General features: G+C 34.9%; 3 protein-coding genes across 5 annotated transcripts; 2 read left to right on the top strand and 1 right to left on the bottom strand.

Annotated features, from left to right (window-relative positions):
• The first annotated feature begins 3,582 nt into the window (after positions 1 to 3,582).
• Positions 3,583 to 5,460, top strand: LOC133674605 (cytochrome P450 CYP73A100-like). The gene is made up of 2 exons (XM_062095814.1): positions 3,583 to 4,507; positions 4,593 to 5,460. The coding sequence occupies exons 1-2, from the start codon at positions 3,630 to 3,632 to the stop codon at positions 5,326 to 5,328; spliced, it is 1,614 nt and encodes a 537-aa protein (XP_061951798.1). The 5' UTR covers positions 3,583 to 3,629; the 3' UTR covers positions 5,329 to 5,460.
• Positions 5,461 to 5,528: 68 nt separating this feature from the next.
• On the bottom strand, positions 5,529 to 9,549 carry LOC133674606 (DExH-box ATP-dependent RNA helicase DExH10-like). 3 transcript variants are annotated; one of them, XM_062095817.1, is made up of 8 exons: positions 8,721 to 9,549; positions 8,472 to 8,564; positions 7,522 to 7,674; positions 7,213 to 7,357; positions 7,029 to 7,124; positions 6,415 to 6,507; positions 6,004 to 6,082; positions 5,529 to 5,790 (listed from the first exon to the last, which is right to left on the bottom strand). In XM_062095817.1, the coding sequence occupies exons 4-8, from the start codon at positions 7,222 to 7,224 to the stop codon at positions 5,759 to 5,761; spliced, it is 312 nt and encodes a 103-aa protein (XP_061951801.1). In that variant the 5' UTR covers positions 7,225 to 7,357; positions 7,522 to 7,674; positions 8,472 to 8,564; positions 8,721 to 9,549; the 3' UTR covers positions 5,529 to 5,758. The 3 variants fall into 3 exon arrangements, with proteins under 3 accessions (XP_061951801.1, XP_061951800.1, XP_061951799.1); XM_062095816.1 differs by having other exon boundaries at positions 5,529 to 6,082; positions 8,657 to 9,548; XM_062095815.1 differs by having other exon boundaries at positions 5,529 to 6,082; positions 8,721 to 9,548.
• A 3,789-nt stretch (positions 9,550 to 13,338) lies between these two features.
• LOC133674349 (proteasome subunit beta type-6) lies at positions 13,339 to 16,287 on the top strand. The gene is made up of 8 exons (XM_062095403.1): positions 13,339 to 13,564; positions 13,657 to 13,733; positions 13,827 to 13,882; positions 14,009 to 14,081; positions 14,195 to 14,306; positions 15,013 to 15,086; positions 15,586 to 15,660; positions 15,917 to 16,287. The coding sequence occupies exons 1-8, from the start codon at positions 13,450 to 13,452 to the stop codon at positions 16,046 to 16,048; spliced, it is 714 nt and encodes a 237-aa protein (XP_061951387.1). The 5' UTR covers positions 13,339 to 13,449; the 3' UTR covers positions 16,049 to 16,287.

Raw genomic sequence — 16,287 nt, 5'->3', positions numbered from 1 at the left:
TAGCTCACCTATACATAATACTTCCACGATTATCATGACAACTGTGAGCTTTATGGTTGATCATTGTATATTTGATGCATTATCCGTTTAAGTTAATCCTATTTTGCATTTTCAGATTTTCTTGTGGGGTGCAACCAAATTAATGATGAAGCACTAGCTAGGCACGTCTTGCTAGATTGTATGAATGGTGAAGTATATTTTTCCAGTTGAAGACTAATGAAAAACAGTAGTAAAAGGAAAAGGTCTTGCGAAGAAGTACAGGATTTCCTGCCAAAACTCCCTAATATTTTCCCAGGCTATGACATGTACTGCTATAATTAGATTCGTTTTGAGACAGCAGATTGTGCATAAACTTGCTTGGATAAGATCATTGAAACTAGCATAAATTATTCAATTATTTATGCCTCTGTTTTTCTAGTTTTGTGTTTTTTTACCATCTTAAGTAACTTTTCGGGGTCTTATTTCATGTTGTTTCTGCTTGGCGTTTCTGCTTCGATTTTGCAGATTGACTAGTTTTAAGTGATATTTTTATTTTCAGAATTTATCTTTTTTGCAAGTTTTCCGACCTTAGTTATTTAAACCCAGCCTGTCGGCTATTTTGGTTATTTAGAGTATTATTTAGAACTTCTACCCTGTGGTGTGAGCTTACAATAATATTTAAGGTTTTCTCAAAAATCTTTTCGTTTTTTGATTTAGTTCAGGCTGCGTCAAAAATTCTTCCATTGATGGGTGCTTCAGGACATGTTCCTGCGGACACCAGCTTCCCATCAGAGTTGTCTGTTTAGACTCTTCAAGAAACCCAGGTGGAAAAATCGTAGATTCCCCTGACAAGATCAGGTCCGATTCACAAAAAGGTTTTCTTGCTGATAGCAAGTGCCCAAGCAAACTCTACAAGTTGTTGTTGTGTCGTGACCGTGATGTTACCAAAATTCACAGCAGTTGAATATAGCAAGAAGCTCACGAAATGGGGAGCTTGAGATAGAGTGATAGACAAAACGAACTGGCATCAGCATCAATCAGAGGGAGAAGACCATCTGGGATAGCTTCAAACTGAAAATCAGGCATGCCATCAAGGGAGCTATGGCCTCAGGATTTCACAAAGATGGTGTGAAAGCCTTTGTGGTGTATTAGTCTTGCTACTTTGAGCATGAGAGTTTTTGACCTCGAGCTAGCAGGATATGGAAGCACACTACATGTGGCTCGTTTGGCTTTGAAAGGAAGCCCATCCCTCTCACTCTCTAGCACATTCTGTGAGTTAGAAATCTCCCATCACGATTCTACGAATTACTTTGAACTTTTCTTTCCAGTATTCAAATTTTCAAATCACAGGCATTTTTTTCTCTTTTATTCCAATTTTCTTTCTTCAAATTAAAATCCAACTCATTGTGCTGCTATTCTCAAGATCAACAAAAAAGAAATTCAATAAGCTAATCCTAACAAAAATTGATCTCAACGTCAACAAAGAAAACCTCCTACCTCCAATCTTTCCTGACAATCCTTTCTCAAATTGATTTCTAGTGGAAATGAAACTATACCATCTCCAAGCATGATGGTGTGTGCACCAGAAGGCAAAACGCTGTATGCATTGGAGTCCACGACATTCAAGCTCCTGCAAGCATTAAGCTCGAGCTTGACCTTCTCAACTCCACCAGCTGGAACAAAAACCCTCTTGAAACCAATAACTTGCTCAAGATAAGTTGCCTTCTGGTGGCTTTGAATAAACAATGGCTACTTCACTTCCGTCTATGCTGCCCACATTCTGAACTTCAACTTCAAATTGATAATTGCAATCAAGGTCATCCACTCGAATTGCAGGACAAGGAGGCTTATATGAATCATTTTCCAATTTGATGTGGACTGATCTCTTCGAAGATGTTGGCTTGTAACCGAATTGAGTGTAACTGAGTCCATAGCCGAATGGATAAACAGTAGAGCCGTTAAAGAAGTTGTAAGTCCGACCAGTGGAGCTGTTCAAGAACTTGTAAGAGGCTGTTTGAAGTGTTTTTACAAGACGATTAAAAAAAGTATTTTTTATATTGTTTTGAGGTGCTAAAATTAAAAATAAATTTTAAAAAAATAAAAAATATTACTTTAATATATTTCCAAAAAAACACTTTAAAAAAAGTATTATTATAATAATAAACGTGATTTAATTCCGACCAGGGTAGCCTAGACTTCATTGGCAACTTATCGGTCCTACACGTATATAAAATGAAAGTCAATATTAAAAAAAAACAAAACAAAACTTGAAATAAATAAATGAATAATAATTACTTAACCCTTACCCCTTTTCAACTACCGAAGAAATTATCATAAAATTGAATTTTAAATTTTCATTCTTTAGTTTCCTCCAGCATTTTATTTTTATACCTCTAACAAAATATAAAAATATTTAATTCCTTAATTGTAAAGAATTTTTACTTTAATAGCCTTGCAGAATTTATCCATTTTTATATATAATAACCATGCAAATTTTATTTTATTTACCAATATTTAATTTTATTTTCTTGGAAAAATAAGTTTGATAATACACCAAATCTATAAAATCTAACGTTTTTTTATCAAAATTAGCCATTAACAGACAACATGTCGTATCTATAAAGAACATGGTTTACGCATCCAGGTTCGTGGCCTAGTGGTCTTGGCAGGGAATTTCCTGCCTCTACACCCTAGGTTTGAACTTTTATATGCACACATGTCATCCTCACGGTGTCTTACCTATTTACTGGGCTTGTGGGGTGTATAGTGGATCCGAGAATTAGTCGTGGTACCCGTAAATTAACCCGAACACCTCAGGTTATATAAAAAAAAAAACACGGTTTACATGGATGACAGACAGCATGCAAGATAGGTCAAAAGTTCTCAAGCCTTATCATTTATCTAATTTAATCTATGTTTATACTCTCAATCTAATAGTTCTAATTGAAATTTTATATTAATTATAAATTAGTTAATTAAACATTGGCAATTATTCTCCAAGTGGAGATTACAACTCCCACACTAGCATTGTTTTCTAGTTTTTAGTAGGAAAAAAAAAAAAGATGTTCTTCCTTGTCAATTGTGAGAAGGCGACAACAGCATTTGGCAAACTTTTTTCCTAAAAATGGTTAAAAATTAATGAGGTAAAATTTTTAAATCGATGCTAGTTCTTGACTGGAATTATAAATTAAACAAATTGAACTGGGTTAATAAAAAACCATGTTCTATAAAAAAAATTAAAAATAAAATAAATTAACCGGGTATTAACAGTATCGATAAGTCATACCGTGTCGATTTTCATTTAATTTTTTCTAAACCCGGCTCGAACCAAATCTAAATCAATGAAATCATGAGTCAAATACTGAGTCAACCTCTCGACACAGATTAACATGAGGAGTTGGTAGGCAAATCTTGAAGATAAATAAAGAGCGCATGTTGAATCTTCTTCACCAACCAACTATAATGCTGACTTTTGGAAAACTGTCAACTCTTTCCTACCTTGAATTTGAGGAAGCCCGTGGATTCTCTCACAAAACCATTGGCAATGGCCACCTACCCTCCTACCCCCATTCCTCCACCTCTATATAAACCCATTTCCCTCCTCTCTTCTCTCAAAATCATACCATTTCCCAGCATCCCTTCTTCTAACCATGGCTTCTTTTGTTACAAAATCAATGGGTTTCACTCTTTTAGCAGTAGCATCTGTTTCATGCATAAAGTTTGCATGCCCTAACGTCTCCACATATTTCTCACCACTACCCATCTCTGTCATCCTCCCTCTACTTCCACTAATCGTGTACTTGTTTAGCTCCGTTTTTACCAAGTCTTCAACTGGCGACCTACCTCCTGGCCCTGTCTCGTACCCAATGTTTGGCAACTGGCTCCAAGTTGGCAATGACCTGAACCACCGTCTTCTAGCTTCTATGTCACAAACATATGGTTCTGTGTTCCTACTTAAACTTGGTTCAAAGAACTTAGCTGTTGTATCCGACCCTGAACTAGCCAACCAGGTCCTGCACACACAGGGTGTTGAATTCGGGTCTCGCCCACGTAACGTTGTCTTCGATATCTTCACCGGCAATGGACAAGACATGGTGTTCACGATCTATGGTGAGCATTGGAGAAAAATGCGTAGAATCATGACACTACCGTTTTTCACCAACAAAGTTGTGAACCAATATAGTACTTCATGGGAGCAGGAAATGGACCTTGTGGTCGATGACCTTAGAGCCAATGAGAAAGTTAGGACCGAAGGGATTGTTATTAGAAAACGTCTGCAGCTGATGTTGTACAATATTATGTACAGGATGATGTTTGATGCAAAATTTCAGTCACAGGAGGACCCTTTGTTTGTTCAAGCAACAAGGTTTAATTCCGAGAGAAGTCGGTTGGCACAAAGTTTCGAGTATAATTATGGAGATTTTATCCCTTGGCTTAGACCATTTTTAAGGGGGTACTTGAACAAGTGCAGGGATTTGCAGCAGAGGAGGCTAGCTTTCTTCAACAACTATTATATTGAGAAAAGAAGGTAATTAATCACTAATCTTCTCTCTCTGATTTCTAGCAACATTCCTTTTAAGCTCTAATTTGACCTTAAATTTGTGGTTTTACAGGAAAATAATGGCTGCCAATGGAGAGAAGCACAAGGTAAGCTGTGCCATGGATCACATAATACAGGCTCAAATGAAAGGAGAAATCAGTGAAGAAAATGTACTTTACATTGTGGAGAACATTAATGTTGCTGCTATAGAGACAACATTGTGGTCTATGGAATGGGCCATAGCTGAACTGGTCAATCATCCGACTGTTCAGAGGAAGATCAGAGATGAAATCAGAGCCGTCCTAAAGGGAAGTCCAGTTACAGAATCTAACCTGCATGAGCTACCATACTTGCAAGCCACAATAAAAGAGACATTAAGGCTACACACCCCAATTCCCTTGTTAGTGCCACATATGAACCTTGAAGAAGCAAAGCTAGGAGGGTTTACCATTCCTAAAGAGTCAAAGGTGGTCGTCAATGCATGGTGGCTAGCTAACAACCCTGAATGGTGGGAGAAACCATCAGAATTCCGGCCAGAGCGATTCTTGGAAGAAGAACGTGACACAGAGGCCATCGTTGGTGGAAAGGTTGATTTTCGGTTCCTACCATTTGGCGTGGGTAGACGTTCCTGCCCAGGGATCATACTTGCAATGCCAATCCTAGGACTGATAGTTGCAAGACTGGTGTCGAATTTTGAGATGATAGCTCCTCCTGGGATGGAGAAGGTTGATGTGAGTGAAAAAGGAGGGCAGTTCAGCTTGCACATTGCAAGCCATTCCACTGTTGTTTTCAAACCAATCAAAGCATGATCTCATCACAAGTTCAGCTTCCTAGGCATGTATCAAATCACTAGCTTGGTTGTTTGTAAAACCTCGCTTTTACTCTTCATTATTCTCGAAATTGTGAGATTTTTTTTTTAATAAAGCTTTGAATATGTAACACATTGTCTTCTCTTTTACAAAATTGCAGACAGAAATAAGATTAATTTCTAGCAGTCTGCTACGCATGGTTATTTAAAACTTCATCAATCAATCGAAAACAATTCGAAAAGAGAAGGCATCAAACACTGTTGTTATCTTCCCTAGAAAATTGATACATGAAACATATCTAATCTGCATTACATGGATTGACTAGTAATTGTATGCACCTACATAAGCTTCTGATGTCTGTCAAGTTATGTCTCAAAAAGATTCATGACATTTCTGAGGCGTTACATGGGCATAACTTTTCATCTCCATGTCACCAACTTTGTGTGTATACAATGAAATCAACTGTCAAATATATAAGATCAACAGCATGAATGAAACTCAAAAGTGAAGGAGAAAAGGAGATGGAATCTATAGTTGCCAGTATATAGCACATCTTAAGTGGCCACCACGGTATAATTGTTGCAAGGTAAGAACTTTTGTGCTCATGGGCACCCCACACAACAAATGCCTGCAAAAAGACAACTTGCAGGTAAAGAGAATTTGCAAACATGATACCTCGACGAAGGCTTTCGCTGGCAGCTGCAAATTTACTCTCCAAACTGACTTCACCCACAGCTTGGGCAGCAGCATGCAACTGAAAAGGAGGCAAGTGTTGAAAATTACCCTCAAGCTTCTTGGATTTTTCTGGAAGCACTTATTACTTGTGTAAATGATTCAATATATATATATATATATAAAAAAAAAAAAAAACAGCTGCAAAAGAAGGCTTTTATTGTTTCCATGTTCAAGTGATAGCCAGCCTGGGCAGGATGGATAAATCCAGAGAGCATACTGGGATTTTGTAGACACTATTTTAGAGAATATTGTGTGAGGACCACCAGATGAACCACACGACAACTTTCTCTTTGGTGAGAAGTAGCACAAGGACAGCAAATGATGTTTTAGAAAGAATATTTCACAAATAACCTGGTCCAAAAATTCATCTAGTCTTCTTGAACTTCTGATAACGCTACCCTCAAAGATATCAGTCATTTGCATCACCTCTGAAAAACTAGCTCCCTGAAAAAAGGGAAGAAAAAAGCATTATTAAAAAAAATTGCAAATTCAGTCCAGCTGAAATGCAATCTTAATAACCAAACCAAAGACACAAAAAAAAAAATTGATGGCTAAATCCATCAACCAGCCTAGACATTCTGGACCTTAGAGGAATTAGAAACTGTTCAGAAATAAGTCATAAGTCATAAGTCATATAATCACATATTGCAGAGACAAACTGAAATGATTGCACAGAGAGAGAGAGAGAGAGATTAGTGGCTAAACCAAAACGTTTCCCTATTATCAGTGACTCGATAGCCAATTTGATCGAGTTGCCAAACACCAAGTTTGGATGTCAATAACATTACAAAGAATACTACTGAACATGATCCCTCCAGAATTTTCATACTAATTTAGAAATTTTCCCAAACCAGACATCGATCAGGAAAAGAAAAGGGGCATACCCAAGTTAACATCCCATTGCCATCCCTAAACATTACATGAAAGCAGCAAAAAAAATTTAAAGATAAGTATAAAACACTAACCTTTGACCAACAGTAAATCACATCCATCAAGAATGGTCTGACAGTTGATTCTACATATTCATCAACATTTATGTCCAATTTGCATTCATATTGTATCTGTAATCATGCAAAAAGACATTTTTAACTATCCTTAATGAGTTAATTTCATAATATGAACAAAATGAAGGCAAGGAGACATAGCAGCCTCATTTTTCATGCACTCTCTTGAAGTTGCTGTAATGGTTCAGCAAGTTCTGTTCTCAACTGTATCTGCTCACTTGACTTGTCTACTGGAATGAAGCAACTAGCAAGGGCAGCCACTTGGGGATGATCAAGATCGTTGAAAGTACCTGTTAAAAAATCATCAAAGGATATAAATAAAGGCGGATGAAATAAGTGGGTCAGTCTTATATTATGCATCTAAGACTCCCAGCAACCTGGACAGAGAAACCCAGCCAGAAATAAAATAAGATTTGCAGTGCATGAACCATCATGAGATGGTCTTTAAACTCACCATGAACATCAGTTCTGTAACAAGTAATTCATCTCCTGTGTCTATTAAGCAGGCTGCTCTTCCCTTTAGCTGGACAACACCATCAGCATCTATATGTCCAAGTCTTTTCAAGACTCGCGATCGGTTCTTGAGTTCTTCACGAAATTTTTGAAGCTGCAAACAATAGTGAATCAAATTAAAAGAAAATGCAAGTGGAAAACTGATGTAACTAAGCTTGAAGACAGTAGATAATAACAAGCCCAACATCAACAAAAGCAAATACTGGAAACACTTTGAATAAAAGTTGGAACAAGAACAGCAACTCAAGTTCGCATGCTTATGCTATTTTTCATCTTTATTCTGTGTGGCTGTATTGTTCAGGCATGAACACCCAATAAAGATTTACAGTCAACACCTCTGTGCAGTCAGCAGATTTTCTAATGTTTCTTTTGGAGTACACTAAAAACATCACAGGATGTAAAGAGGAAAATCACGATACAGTGGGTGAATTTAAACAAGAAAGCAACTACCAACTACAAATGTTATTGCACTCACAACCACATACCTCACTATCTATTCAAGGAACAAAGCACCCGTGCAACTAATGTATCACTCGCAACCACATACCCAACTATCAATTCAAGGAACAAATTATTTGGCTGACCTCACCCATGCAACTAGTTTATCATGATTTATTTTAAATGCGATTTGATGCTTGAATATGCAATCAAGAGACATTCTTAAAATGACAAGCATTTTCTTCCTTTCCCTTTTCTGATTAATAGAAATCAGAACTACATAAGTAATTTCATGCAATAAGATCAATCAAAGTTTATTCCACGAGGCATTCTCCTGATCTCCTCCATCAGGATTTCAGAAATATACATCACACATGCCGAATCCATATCACAGATAGATCTAACTATATTTTACAAAGTTCAATCAAACTAGCATACAACAAGAAAAAATACCTGGGAATCACGCATTTTCGATTTGAGTTGTTGAATTTCATGATTCACCTCAGCTTTTCTATGAAAACTTTTCATCTGATTCACATCTTGAGACTGCATGCATAAAATTGAATGATTGTGATTGCTAAATACCACATGAAGCACACATTATCGAGAGAATTTTCCAAGAGCAGTAACTTTCTTACTGCCTAACAAAATTTTATAGGAACAATGTGTGGAGGGAAGTTGATTCTGAATGATATGGCAAACCTTGTGCAGTGGATGTGCATGTAGCTTTCGTTCCAATTCCTCAATTTGATTAACCAACCCGACAATTTCAGGATCCTCGATTTTCCTTTTCAAACAAGCTACAGACACCTTCTGAAAAGGGTCAAGCTCAAATTTATAACTTTTCGCCATCTCCCCATTATACAAAGGGTTTCATCTTTATTCACCACATACCCACTTGGGACCACAACTTCATGAACACAGGTCCGTGTCAAGTTCCTCTTCTTCAAAGCAGATTCTTGCTTTTGTTGAGCACCAACAATCTCTGCTTTCTCTTCCTTCTTCTCTTCCTCCTCCTCCTCCTTCTCAGGTTCTTTTCTCTTTGTAGGTGTCAGTGTTTCCTCCATTTATAAATTTCCACCCTAATTCACTCCTAACTTGCCCTAGATTAAGAAAAATTCTACCAAGAATCAAAACTAGTGCGCACTCTTTCAGCTAACAAGAGCAAAAAAAAATGCATAAAAACAATTAAAGTTCAGATTTTGTTTCAGTATCAGACACCTAAAGCACTAAAACAAATTGACTAGCACCGAAGGAAATCAAATGAAGTCAAGTCCTAGTTATTTCATGCATTTGCTTATAATTTCAGTTCAGAAAACAGAGGTTTTGGCTTTAAAGAAAGTGGTCTCAATTTGTTTGGTTACCGAGAAAACCCAGGAAAATTTGAGCATCTAAGACATGAAAAAAGAAGTACAAATTCTGGGACTTCGTAAATTTTCCCCAGTTTTCTCAGGGACCGTGCAGAAAAGAGAGAAAAAAAACAGTGGGTTCGAAATAGAGCCCTAATTATTATTATTTCGATAATTTCCATGGGTAATTTTTTGTTGGGCTGTATTGAGACCAATAAGATATTATTGGGTTTATGGTTTTTTATTTATAATATTTTGTTCTTAGTTGTGTATTTTTTTAGTTGTTCTTTGCATAAATCAATCCGGACTCAATAAGATATTATTATTTTGTTTTGTATTTTGTTCTTTCCATTTTCGTATGATCTTGTCTGATAATTGAGAGCTCATGAACATGCCTGAGATCAATGTATTTGCCATAGAGATCTAGCTCCTTACAGTAACTCGTTTCTGTGATCACACGAAGGAAAAATTCAAGATATGTTCATGCCTGCCCATCAGAGCCAGAAGGAATTATCATTTATCATTGGCCTCTAGCTCTCCATTTTTCTCTGTAAATAAAGAACCATACTATTTTATTCCTTGGCCTTACCCTAATACACACAGATTATTTTCTCAACAATTTGTCTTTCAATTTTTTACCTTTATGATGCTTTACCTTCATGCACAACTTATTCATAGCTTTTCTATGTGATTTTAGACCTTTTGATTTCCTAGGGTTTTTTTAGAACCCTAATATCTTGTTTGACTTTCTTTAATCTAATTCTTACTTTAACTATGTATTTTTGGAATCTACATTCATTTTTTTATTCGTAGATAAACAATGAAAAACCAATACCTTTTGGTCTAAAAGCTATATTTACAATGGATTATATAAATACACAATAGAAAATTGGAGAATACTAGCAAAATATTCTATTAGCATTTAGAGAAAATATTGTCGGTATTATAAATCAGTGACACAATTGGCAACAAAATATTATTGTCGGAAAATTGAGCGTAATGTGCTTTTACCATCCATTTTATATTAAAAACCCATTAGCATTAGAAATTTATAACGGAATTACCGATAAAAAATTCTTTTTCATCAATATTTAAAATTTATTTTAAAAAAACAAAGAAAGTCTATTCTTTTTATAGTTTACCGATGTTTTTAAAACCCAAAAACATACAATTAACAAGACCATAAGAAAAACAGAAATTGTTGCAATAGATGCGAAAGAATAAACAATTTAAGGTAAAAACTTGTTAGATTCCGGATTCTTCATATAGATAAATTTTCCGCATTACATAGTAACTAATGATTATATTACACCATAAATATATATATATATATATATATATATATATATATATATAAAAGATGAAAATACATTAAAAACTGAAGATAAAAAGATATATCAGATCTTACTATGACCTACCAACATAGATAAAATGTTCTACAAATAACTTCAAGATATCGGAATTTTATAGCATAGCATCAATTAATTACAGTCCAATCATTCTGTGTCAAATGTCTAGTAATTAAGGTTGCTCTTATGAATCAGGTGGGGAGATAATATCATACAAAGAGGTATAAAAACCTTTTGTTTAATGTCATTTTAATGAATAAGCAATTAGTGTTGATTATTGATGAACAATTCTGAAAAAGTTTACTGACAAAGATATTTAAACTTCATTTCCGAGTTTCTTGATGAACAATCATTGCAAAATGAAGGAACAGAAAAATCAAGCAACAAATTTGATTTAGATATCTAACAAATCCCATGGTTATATCTATAAAACATCCAGCCCAGTGAGTTTAACAACATGGAGCTTAAGCAATTAGCGTGCAAACTATACGATATTATAATTCTTCTTACTTGTTTTTTGTTTTAACTCATAATCTAATCACTCATTTCAAGTTTAATCCATAGATGAACAAGTTAGCATTACGCATCTGCTTTGACATAATCTTGTATGAGTTACACAGAAACTCATATTGCTCTAGGTGTTTCAAATCGCAAACACCAAGTTTTTAAATTCTCTTAGATATAATAGAATTTTCAGAAGTGAAAAAAACCCTCGTCTATTTCTCTTAGAGGTTGCAATTCCGTTGGAAGTTACTGACATATCAAAATACTGATGAAATTGTTAACAAGACTTTTATTGACTTTTTTTATTTTTGAAATTCTATCGCAATTTCCATAGGATAATGCCGACAAAAAATATCCCACCACTATTTTCATTGGTAATTATATACTAAATTTTTTTATATTTGTATTATTCTCTAATAAATTTTTTTCAAGTAAAAGTTATTTGGGTTTGAAACTTGCATAGACCTACACTACCTTATATTTATTTTTTATCAAATAAATGAGGATGATAAGATTCGAACTCGTGATTATTTGGTTATCAAGACTTTGATATTATGTCAAAAAATCATCTTAACCTAATAGCTTAAATAATTAGATAAGATTCCAGAATATAATTTATATTATTTTTTAATAATTATTAATGAAAATATTTTTATCGAAATTCTCGTTTATAATTACTAATTTTCTAATAATTTTACGAGTCATGATTGAAGTCGTGCAAGCTTGACAATGAGAATGATGAATGAAATGAGATCAACAACATCTTTTAGACTTGGAAAGAAGGTGAGAACAAGATCAGCAGACCAAGATCTGGTTCAAAAAAACTGTCGATTTTGAACACGCATGCGAGAATGAAGCTATCCCATGTATACATACAAAGAGAACAGGTTTTAAGATGTAAAAATTAAGATTAGTTCCTTGATGAACAACTAACAGCAACAAAAACATGTTAGATTGCTAATTAATAAATGATAGACATAATTAATTAATCCTAATCTTGGGCTAGAACAGGCTAACAGTACCACGCAAGACTTGATTCATGCAAGCTACCATACGACTCGAAACAAAGTTCCAACTTAAGATTAATATTCATTCGTATGTCTGTAAAGAATTCTGTCCTTACATTTTCTTGGCAAACAATCATACATGAATTACAACCATCATCTACTAAAAGAACTTGGAAATATTAAGGTGATTCACTGTTCATAGCAACTTAGCCTTTCTTCTTTTTTTTTCCCTTTTTTAAGAAGATCACTTTTTTATTTTTTTTATTTCAGTCTTATTTTTTGATATTTTATTGATTTTGAATTGATCATCGTAATTTGTTTTGGTATATTTTTTATAAGATTATTACAGTTTTAAAGAAATATCCTTCTAAAAAATTAGTGCTCAATTTTTGCAAAATATCAATTTTTAATTATCATATTATTAAATAAAAAATAATTTTAAAAAATAAAGTTTTAAATCCAGTGAAGTTTATAATCTAGGTCACAGGTTTTGCGGGTTAAGTGGCGAAGTCCAAATTGATTTAATATGTCATCATTTTAATACTAAAAAAGATATCATCTTGATTTTTTTAAAAGTCAAATTAGGTTTTCATCAATCATTCAAGTTGTCTTTAAATTCATCAAATCAACTAAATTATCTTATGCAAGTTAATTTTAAATATAGGCTAAGTAAGGAGTCAGATTGAAATGTTTTATAATTGACCCGTTAGGTCGAGTTTAATAATAATGCCAAATAATTTTTTTTAAAAAAAGATCTCATCTTCCAATTATTTTTGAATTATTTTTAGTTTTTTTTATTAATTTTATTTTTTAATATTTAATTAATTTTAAATTAGTATTTATAATTTATTTTAGCTTATCTTCTATAAAAAAAAATTAAAAAAAACTTTTTAAATTAAAAAAAAAATTGACTCAACAGAACGTGGAGGTCAGGGAACTAGTTTCAATCAGAAGGAACATCGATAGCAAACAAGCATACCTTCGACTTGCTTATTTTTATTTGACCAATTTTAATTTTTTAAACCAAAATCCACAAAGAAAAACAAATAGACCCAAACACACGAGCCCAACCCATCAGCCCATTAATACTTCACCTCCTCTCTGACTTCACCAACAAGTAGCTAACACTTGCTTTTCTCTTAAAGAGCAAAAAAATCCCCAGTTTTTCTTCAATTTCTAGGGTTTTTATTCTTCCTCCTCTTATTCGAATTATCTCAAATCAATGGAATCACACAAAGAAAATGAGATCAACGGCCCCCATTCCATGGGGACAACCATCATAGGCGTCACCTACAACGGCGGTGTCGTCCTCGGTGCCGATTCTCGCACCAGCACCGGTAAAAATCACAACTTTCTCCTTCTTCAAAAAACCTGAAAGAAAAAGACCAAAACTTTATGACTCTACGGTTTTTGTTGTGGGTTTTTGTAGGAGTTTATGTTGCAAATCGAGCATCAGATAAAATCACTCAGCTTACTGATAATGTCTACTTATGCCGCTCTGGATCTGTAAATTACTATTTTTTCTTATTTCTGTAAATTTTATTTTACCTTGTTTAGTTTTGTTTATTTTGGGTTTGATTTTATGTAATTTGTTGATAGGCTGCTGATTCTCAAACTGTGTCTGATTATGTGAGATATTTTCTGCATCAACACACGTAAGGGAGTTTTTTTGTGTTGATGAATGCTGTTTCTCTTTTTCTCTTCTTTTTTGGTGTAAAGTCTTGATTTTTTTGGATGATTAGTTGAAGAGCTGATTTGGGTTTTGTGGGTTATGTGTGTAGAATACAATTGGGGCAGCCGGCGACAGTTAAGGTTGCTGCTAATCTTGTTAGGATGTTGTCTTACAATAACAAGGTTGGTTCGGTTTTGATGCTTGTACTGTTGTGAATTTGTTTCTGATGATGGTGTTGGGTGTCTTACAATAACAGGGTTGGTTTGGTTTTGATACATTTTTTTTGTTGGTTCAGAATTTCTTGCAAACTGGAATGATTGTTGGGGGTTGGGATAAGTACGAAGGAGGTAAAATTTATGGAGTACCTCTTGGAGGGACACTTTTGGAGCTGCCTTTTACAATTGGAGGTGTGTGAAGTGAACTCGTTGGCATTTTGCGTACCATTAGTAATTCTTTCGTGTTTTTTCTGTGATTCTTGTTGATTTGTTTCTTTTTTGCACATGCACTTGTTTATTTTATCCCATCAGCAACAGCGATAATAGAATGTTACTATTATTTCTCGTACTTGTATAATTGTTCAAGGCAACGGTATGGGTCAATGGTGGATTCCTCTCTTGCACCCATCTTGTCAGTTGCCCGTCATGTTGCCTCACCTATACCTGCCTTGTTTGCAACTGTCGATGAAAATGCAACCTGCCCTGAGGAACTTGTCAATCCCTTATTACTTCCTTGGCTGGCAGTGACAATGCTAATTAACCAGTGGCATTACAAGAAGCAATGTGAACTGGCCATGGTGTCTTCACTCTTTAAACTTTAGTATGAGAAAAACACCTGCTTGCAGAGACTTAATCTTGTACCGTGAATCTAGTGTTCTTGGGATGAATGATAGGTTACTCTTCTTTTATGTCATCAGAAGCTGTTACATATTAACAGGTTAAGCTTGAGTAGACCACCATTGTCTGATATATTATAAGGGAATAAACTACCATTGTCTGCAGTAGTTGGAGTTGTTACAATTATGTAAATTTTGACTACTATGTCGTCATCCTATGGAAAATGGACTAATAAATTGCATCAGTTGATTAATTGTTTTTATCTGCATGTGGCATGCAGGATCAGGATCTTCTTACTTGTATGGTTTCTTTGATCAAGCATGGAAGGATGGGATGACTCAAGAAGAAGCTGAGGTATGTAGTCTAACCTGTGTGTTTGTAAATATGTGAACATAATAAATTTTTATGGTCTAAACTAGTGGCTTGACTCGATTGAAATCTGTTTCTTTTTTGTCTTGTCATAGTAACAATTTTTTTAGTAGTTGTTCAATAATACTCCATGGTTTCACTAAAGTGTATTTGCCCTTGTTTTGCTGTGGGCTAATATACTAATGATAGATTTTTCTAGAATTATGAACTTCAATTTTTCTTTGATAGACTGTTGGTGCTTGCTTCCATCCTAAATTTTTGCATACTAGAAACATGTTCTTGTCTTAGAGTGATTCTTTCCGAGCCTTATGGTTAGGCAATGGCTAAGAAGTTGCCTCTGGCTTCTTTTCTCCCCCCTGAACATCGTTTTTTGTTGCCTTCACTGTGCCTAGACCTGCTTTTTTTTCCCCTTCTTGAGCATATTTGCTGTCTTTATTATGCCATTTATTGCCTTGCGGTTTGTGATGCTTGTGATTTCTTGCAGCAATTAGTGGTGAAAGCAGTTTCTCTTGCTATTGCTCGTGATGGTGCGAGTGGTGGTGTTGTTCGGACTGTCACTGTATGTTGTTGATTCTTCTCTCATTCTTCTCTTTCCATTTGCCTCTTCTAACCATCATATTTGTTCAGACAATCATGGTATTTTAATTAGGGCATGATTGGGATAAATTATTTTGGAAAACAACTTCTCCATCACTTCCCGTTTACTCATTCAATCACCTTAAAAACAAGCTCGTATTAGTTGCACATGGAACGCGCAGAAAAACTTTTATATTTGTTTCTGCTAATTTAATGTCAATCAAATGTTCGTTACACAGATCAACTCAGAAGGCGTGTCAAGAAAGTACTACCCTGAGGACAAGCTCCCACGATGGCACGAGGAGCTGGAACCACAGAATTCCCTGTTGGACATTTTGTCATCATCTAGTCCTGAGCCAATGGTCACTTAAGAGAATGCTGCATGATGTTCGGCATCGAATGTCTTGAGAAAATGATGCCAGACACGTGTTCTCTTAAGAAAATGCCTCGTGATGTCATGTACTGAGTGCTGTGAGCGATGTTTTTCTTGTGCATTGTCATGCTAAGAAAAGTACTTTCGCCGATGTAATGACTATTTTTCTGATTTCTCGTATCTTTGTGTTGATGAATCTACCATTTGCTTTAATCAAGGATGACCGTTTCATAAGAA

This window comes from Populus nigra, chromosome 15, assembly GCF_951802175.1.
Source record: "Populus nigra chromosome 15, ddPopNigr1.1, whole genome shotgun sequence".
In the NCBI taxonomy this organism is placed as follows: Eukaryota; Viridiplantae; Streptophyta; class Magnoliopsida; order Malpighiales; family Salicaceae; genus Populus; species Populus nigra.
The sequence above is the reverse complement of the archived record's forward strand: the minus strand, read 5'-3'. Positions and strand labels throughout refer to the sequence as shown.

Bases quoted from the DNA above. Each gene is read 5' to 3' on its own strand.
- LOC133674349 (XM_062095403.1), top strand. From the start codon at position 13,450: ATGGAATCACACAAAGAAAATGAGATCAACGGCCCCCATTCCATGGGG. The intron at 14,307-15,012 runs GTGTGTGAAGTG...TGTGGCATGCAG, and splicing joins GCTGCCTTTTACAATTGGAG to GATCAGGATCTTCTTACTTG. The intron at 15,661-15,916 runs GTATGTTGTTGA...TTCGTTACACAG, and splicing joins GTGTTGTTCGGACTGTCACT to ATCAACTCAGAAGGCGTGTC.
- LOC133674605 (XM_062095814.1), top strand. From the start codon at position 3,630: ATGGCTTCTTTTGTTACAAAATCAATGGGTTTCACTCTTTTAGCAGTA. The intron at 4,508-4,592 runs GTAATTAATCAC...GTGGTTTTACAG, and splicing joins TATTATATTGAGAAAAGAAG to GAAAATAATGGCTGCCAATG.
- LOC133674606 (XM_062095816.1), bottom strand. The intron at 6,508-7,028 runs GTTAGTGTTTTA...CCCTTTTTTCAG, and splicing joins TGATTTACTGTTGGTCAAAG to GGAGCTAGTTTTTCAGAGGT. The intron at 6,083-6,414 runs GTTATTTGTGAA...CCTCCTTTTCAG, and splicing joins TAGATGAATTTTTGGACCAG to TTGCATGCTGCTGCCCAAGC.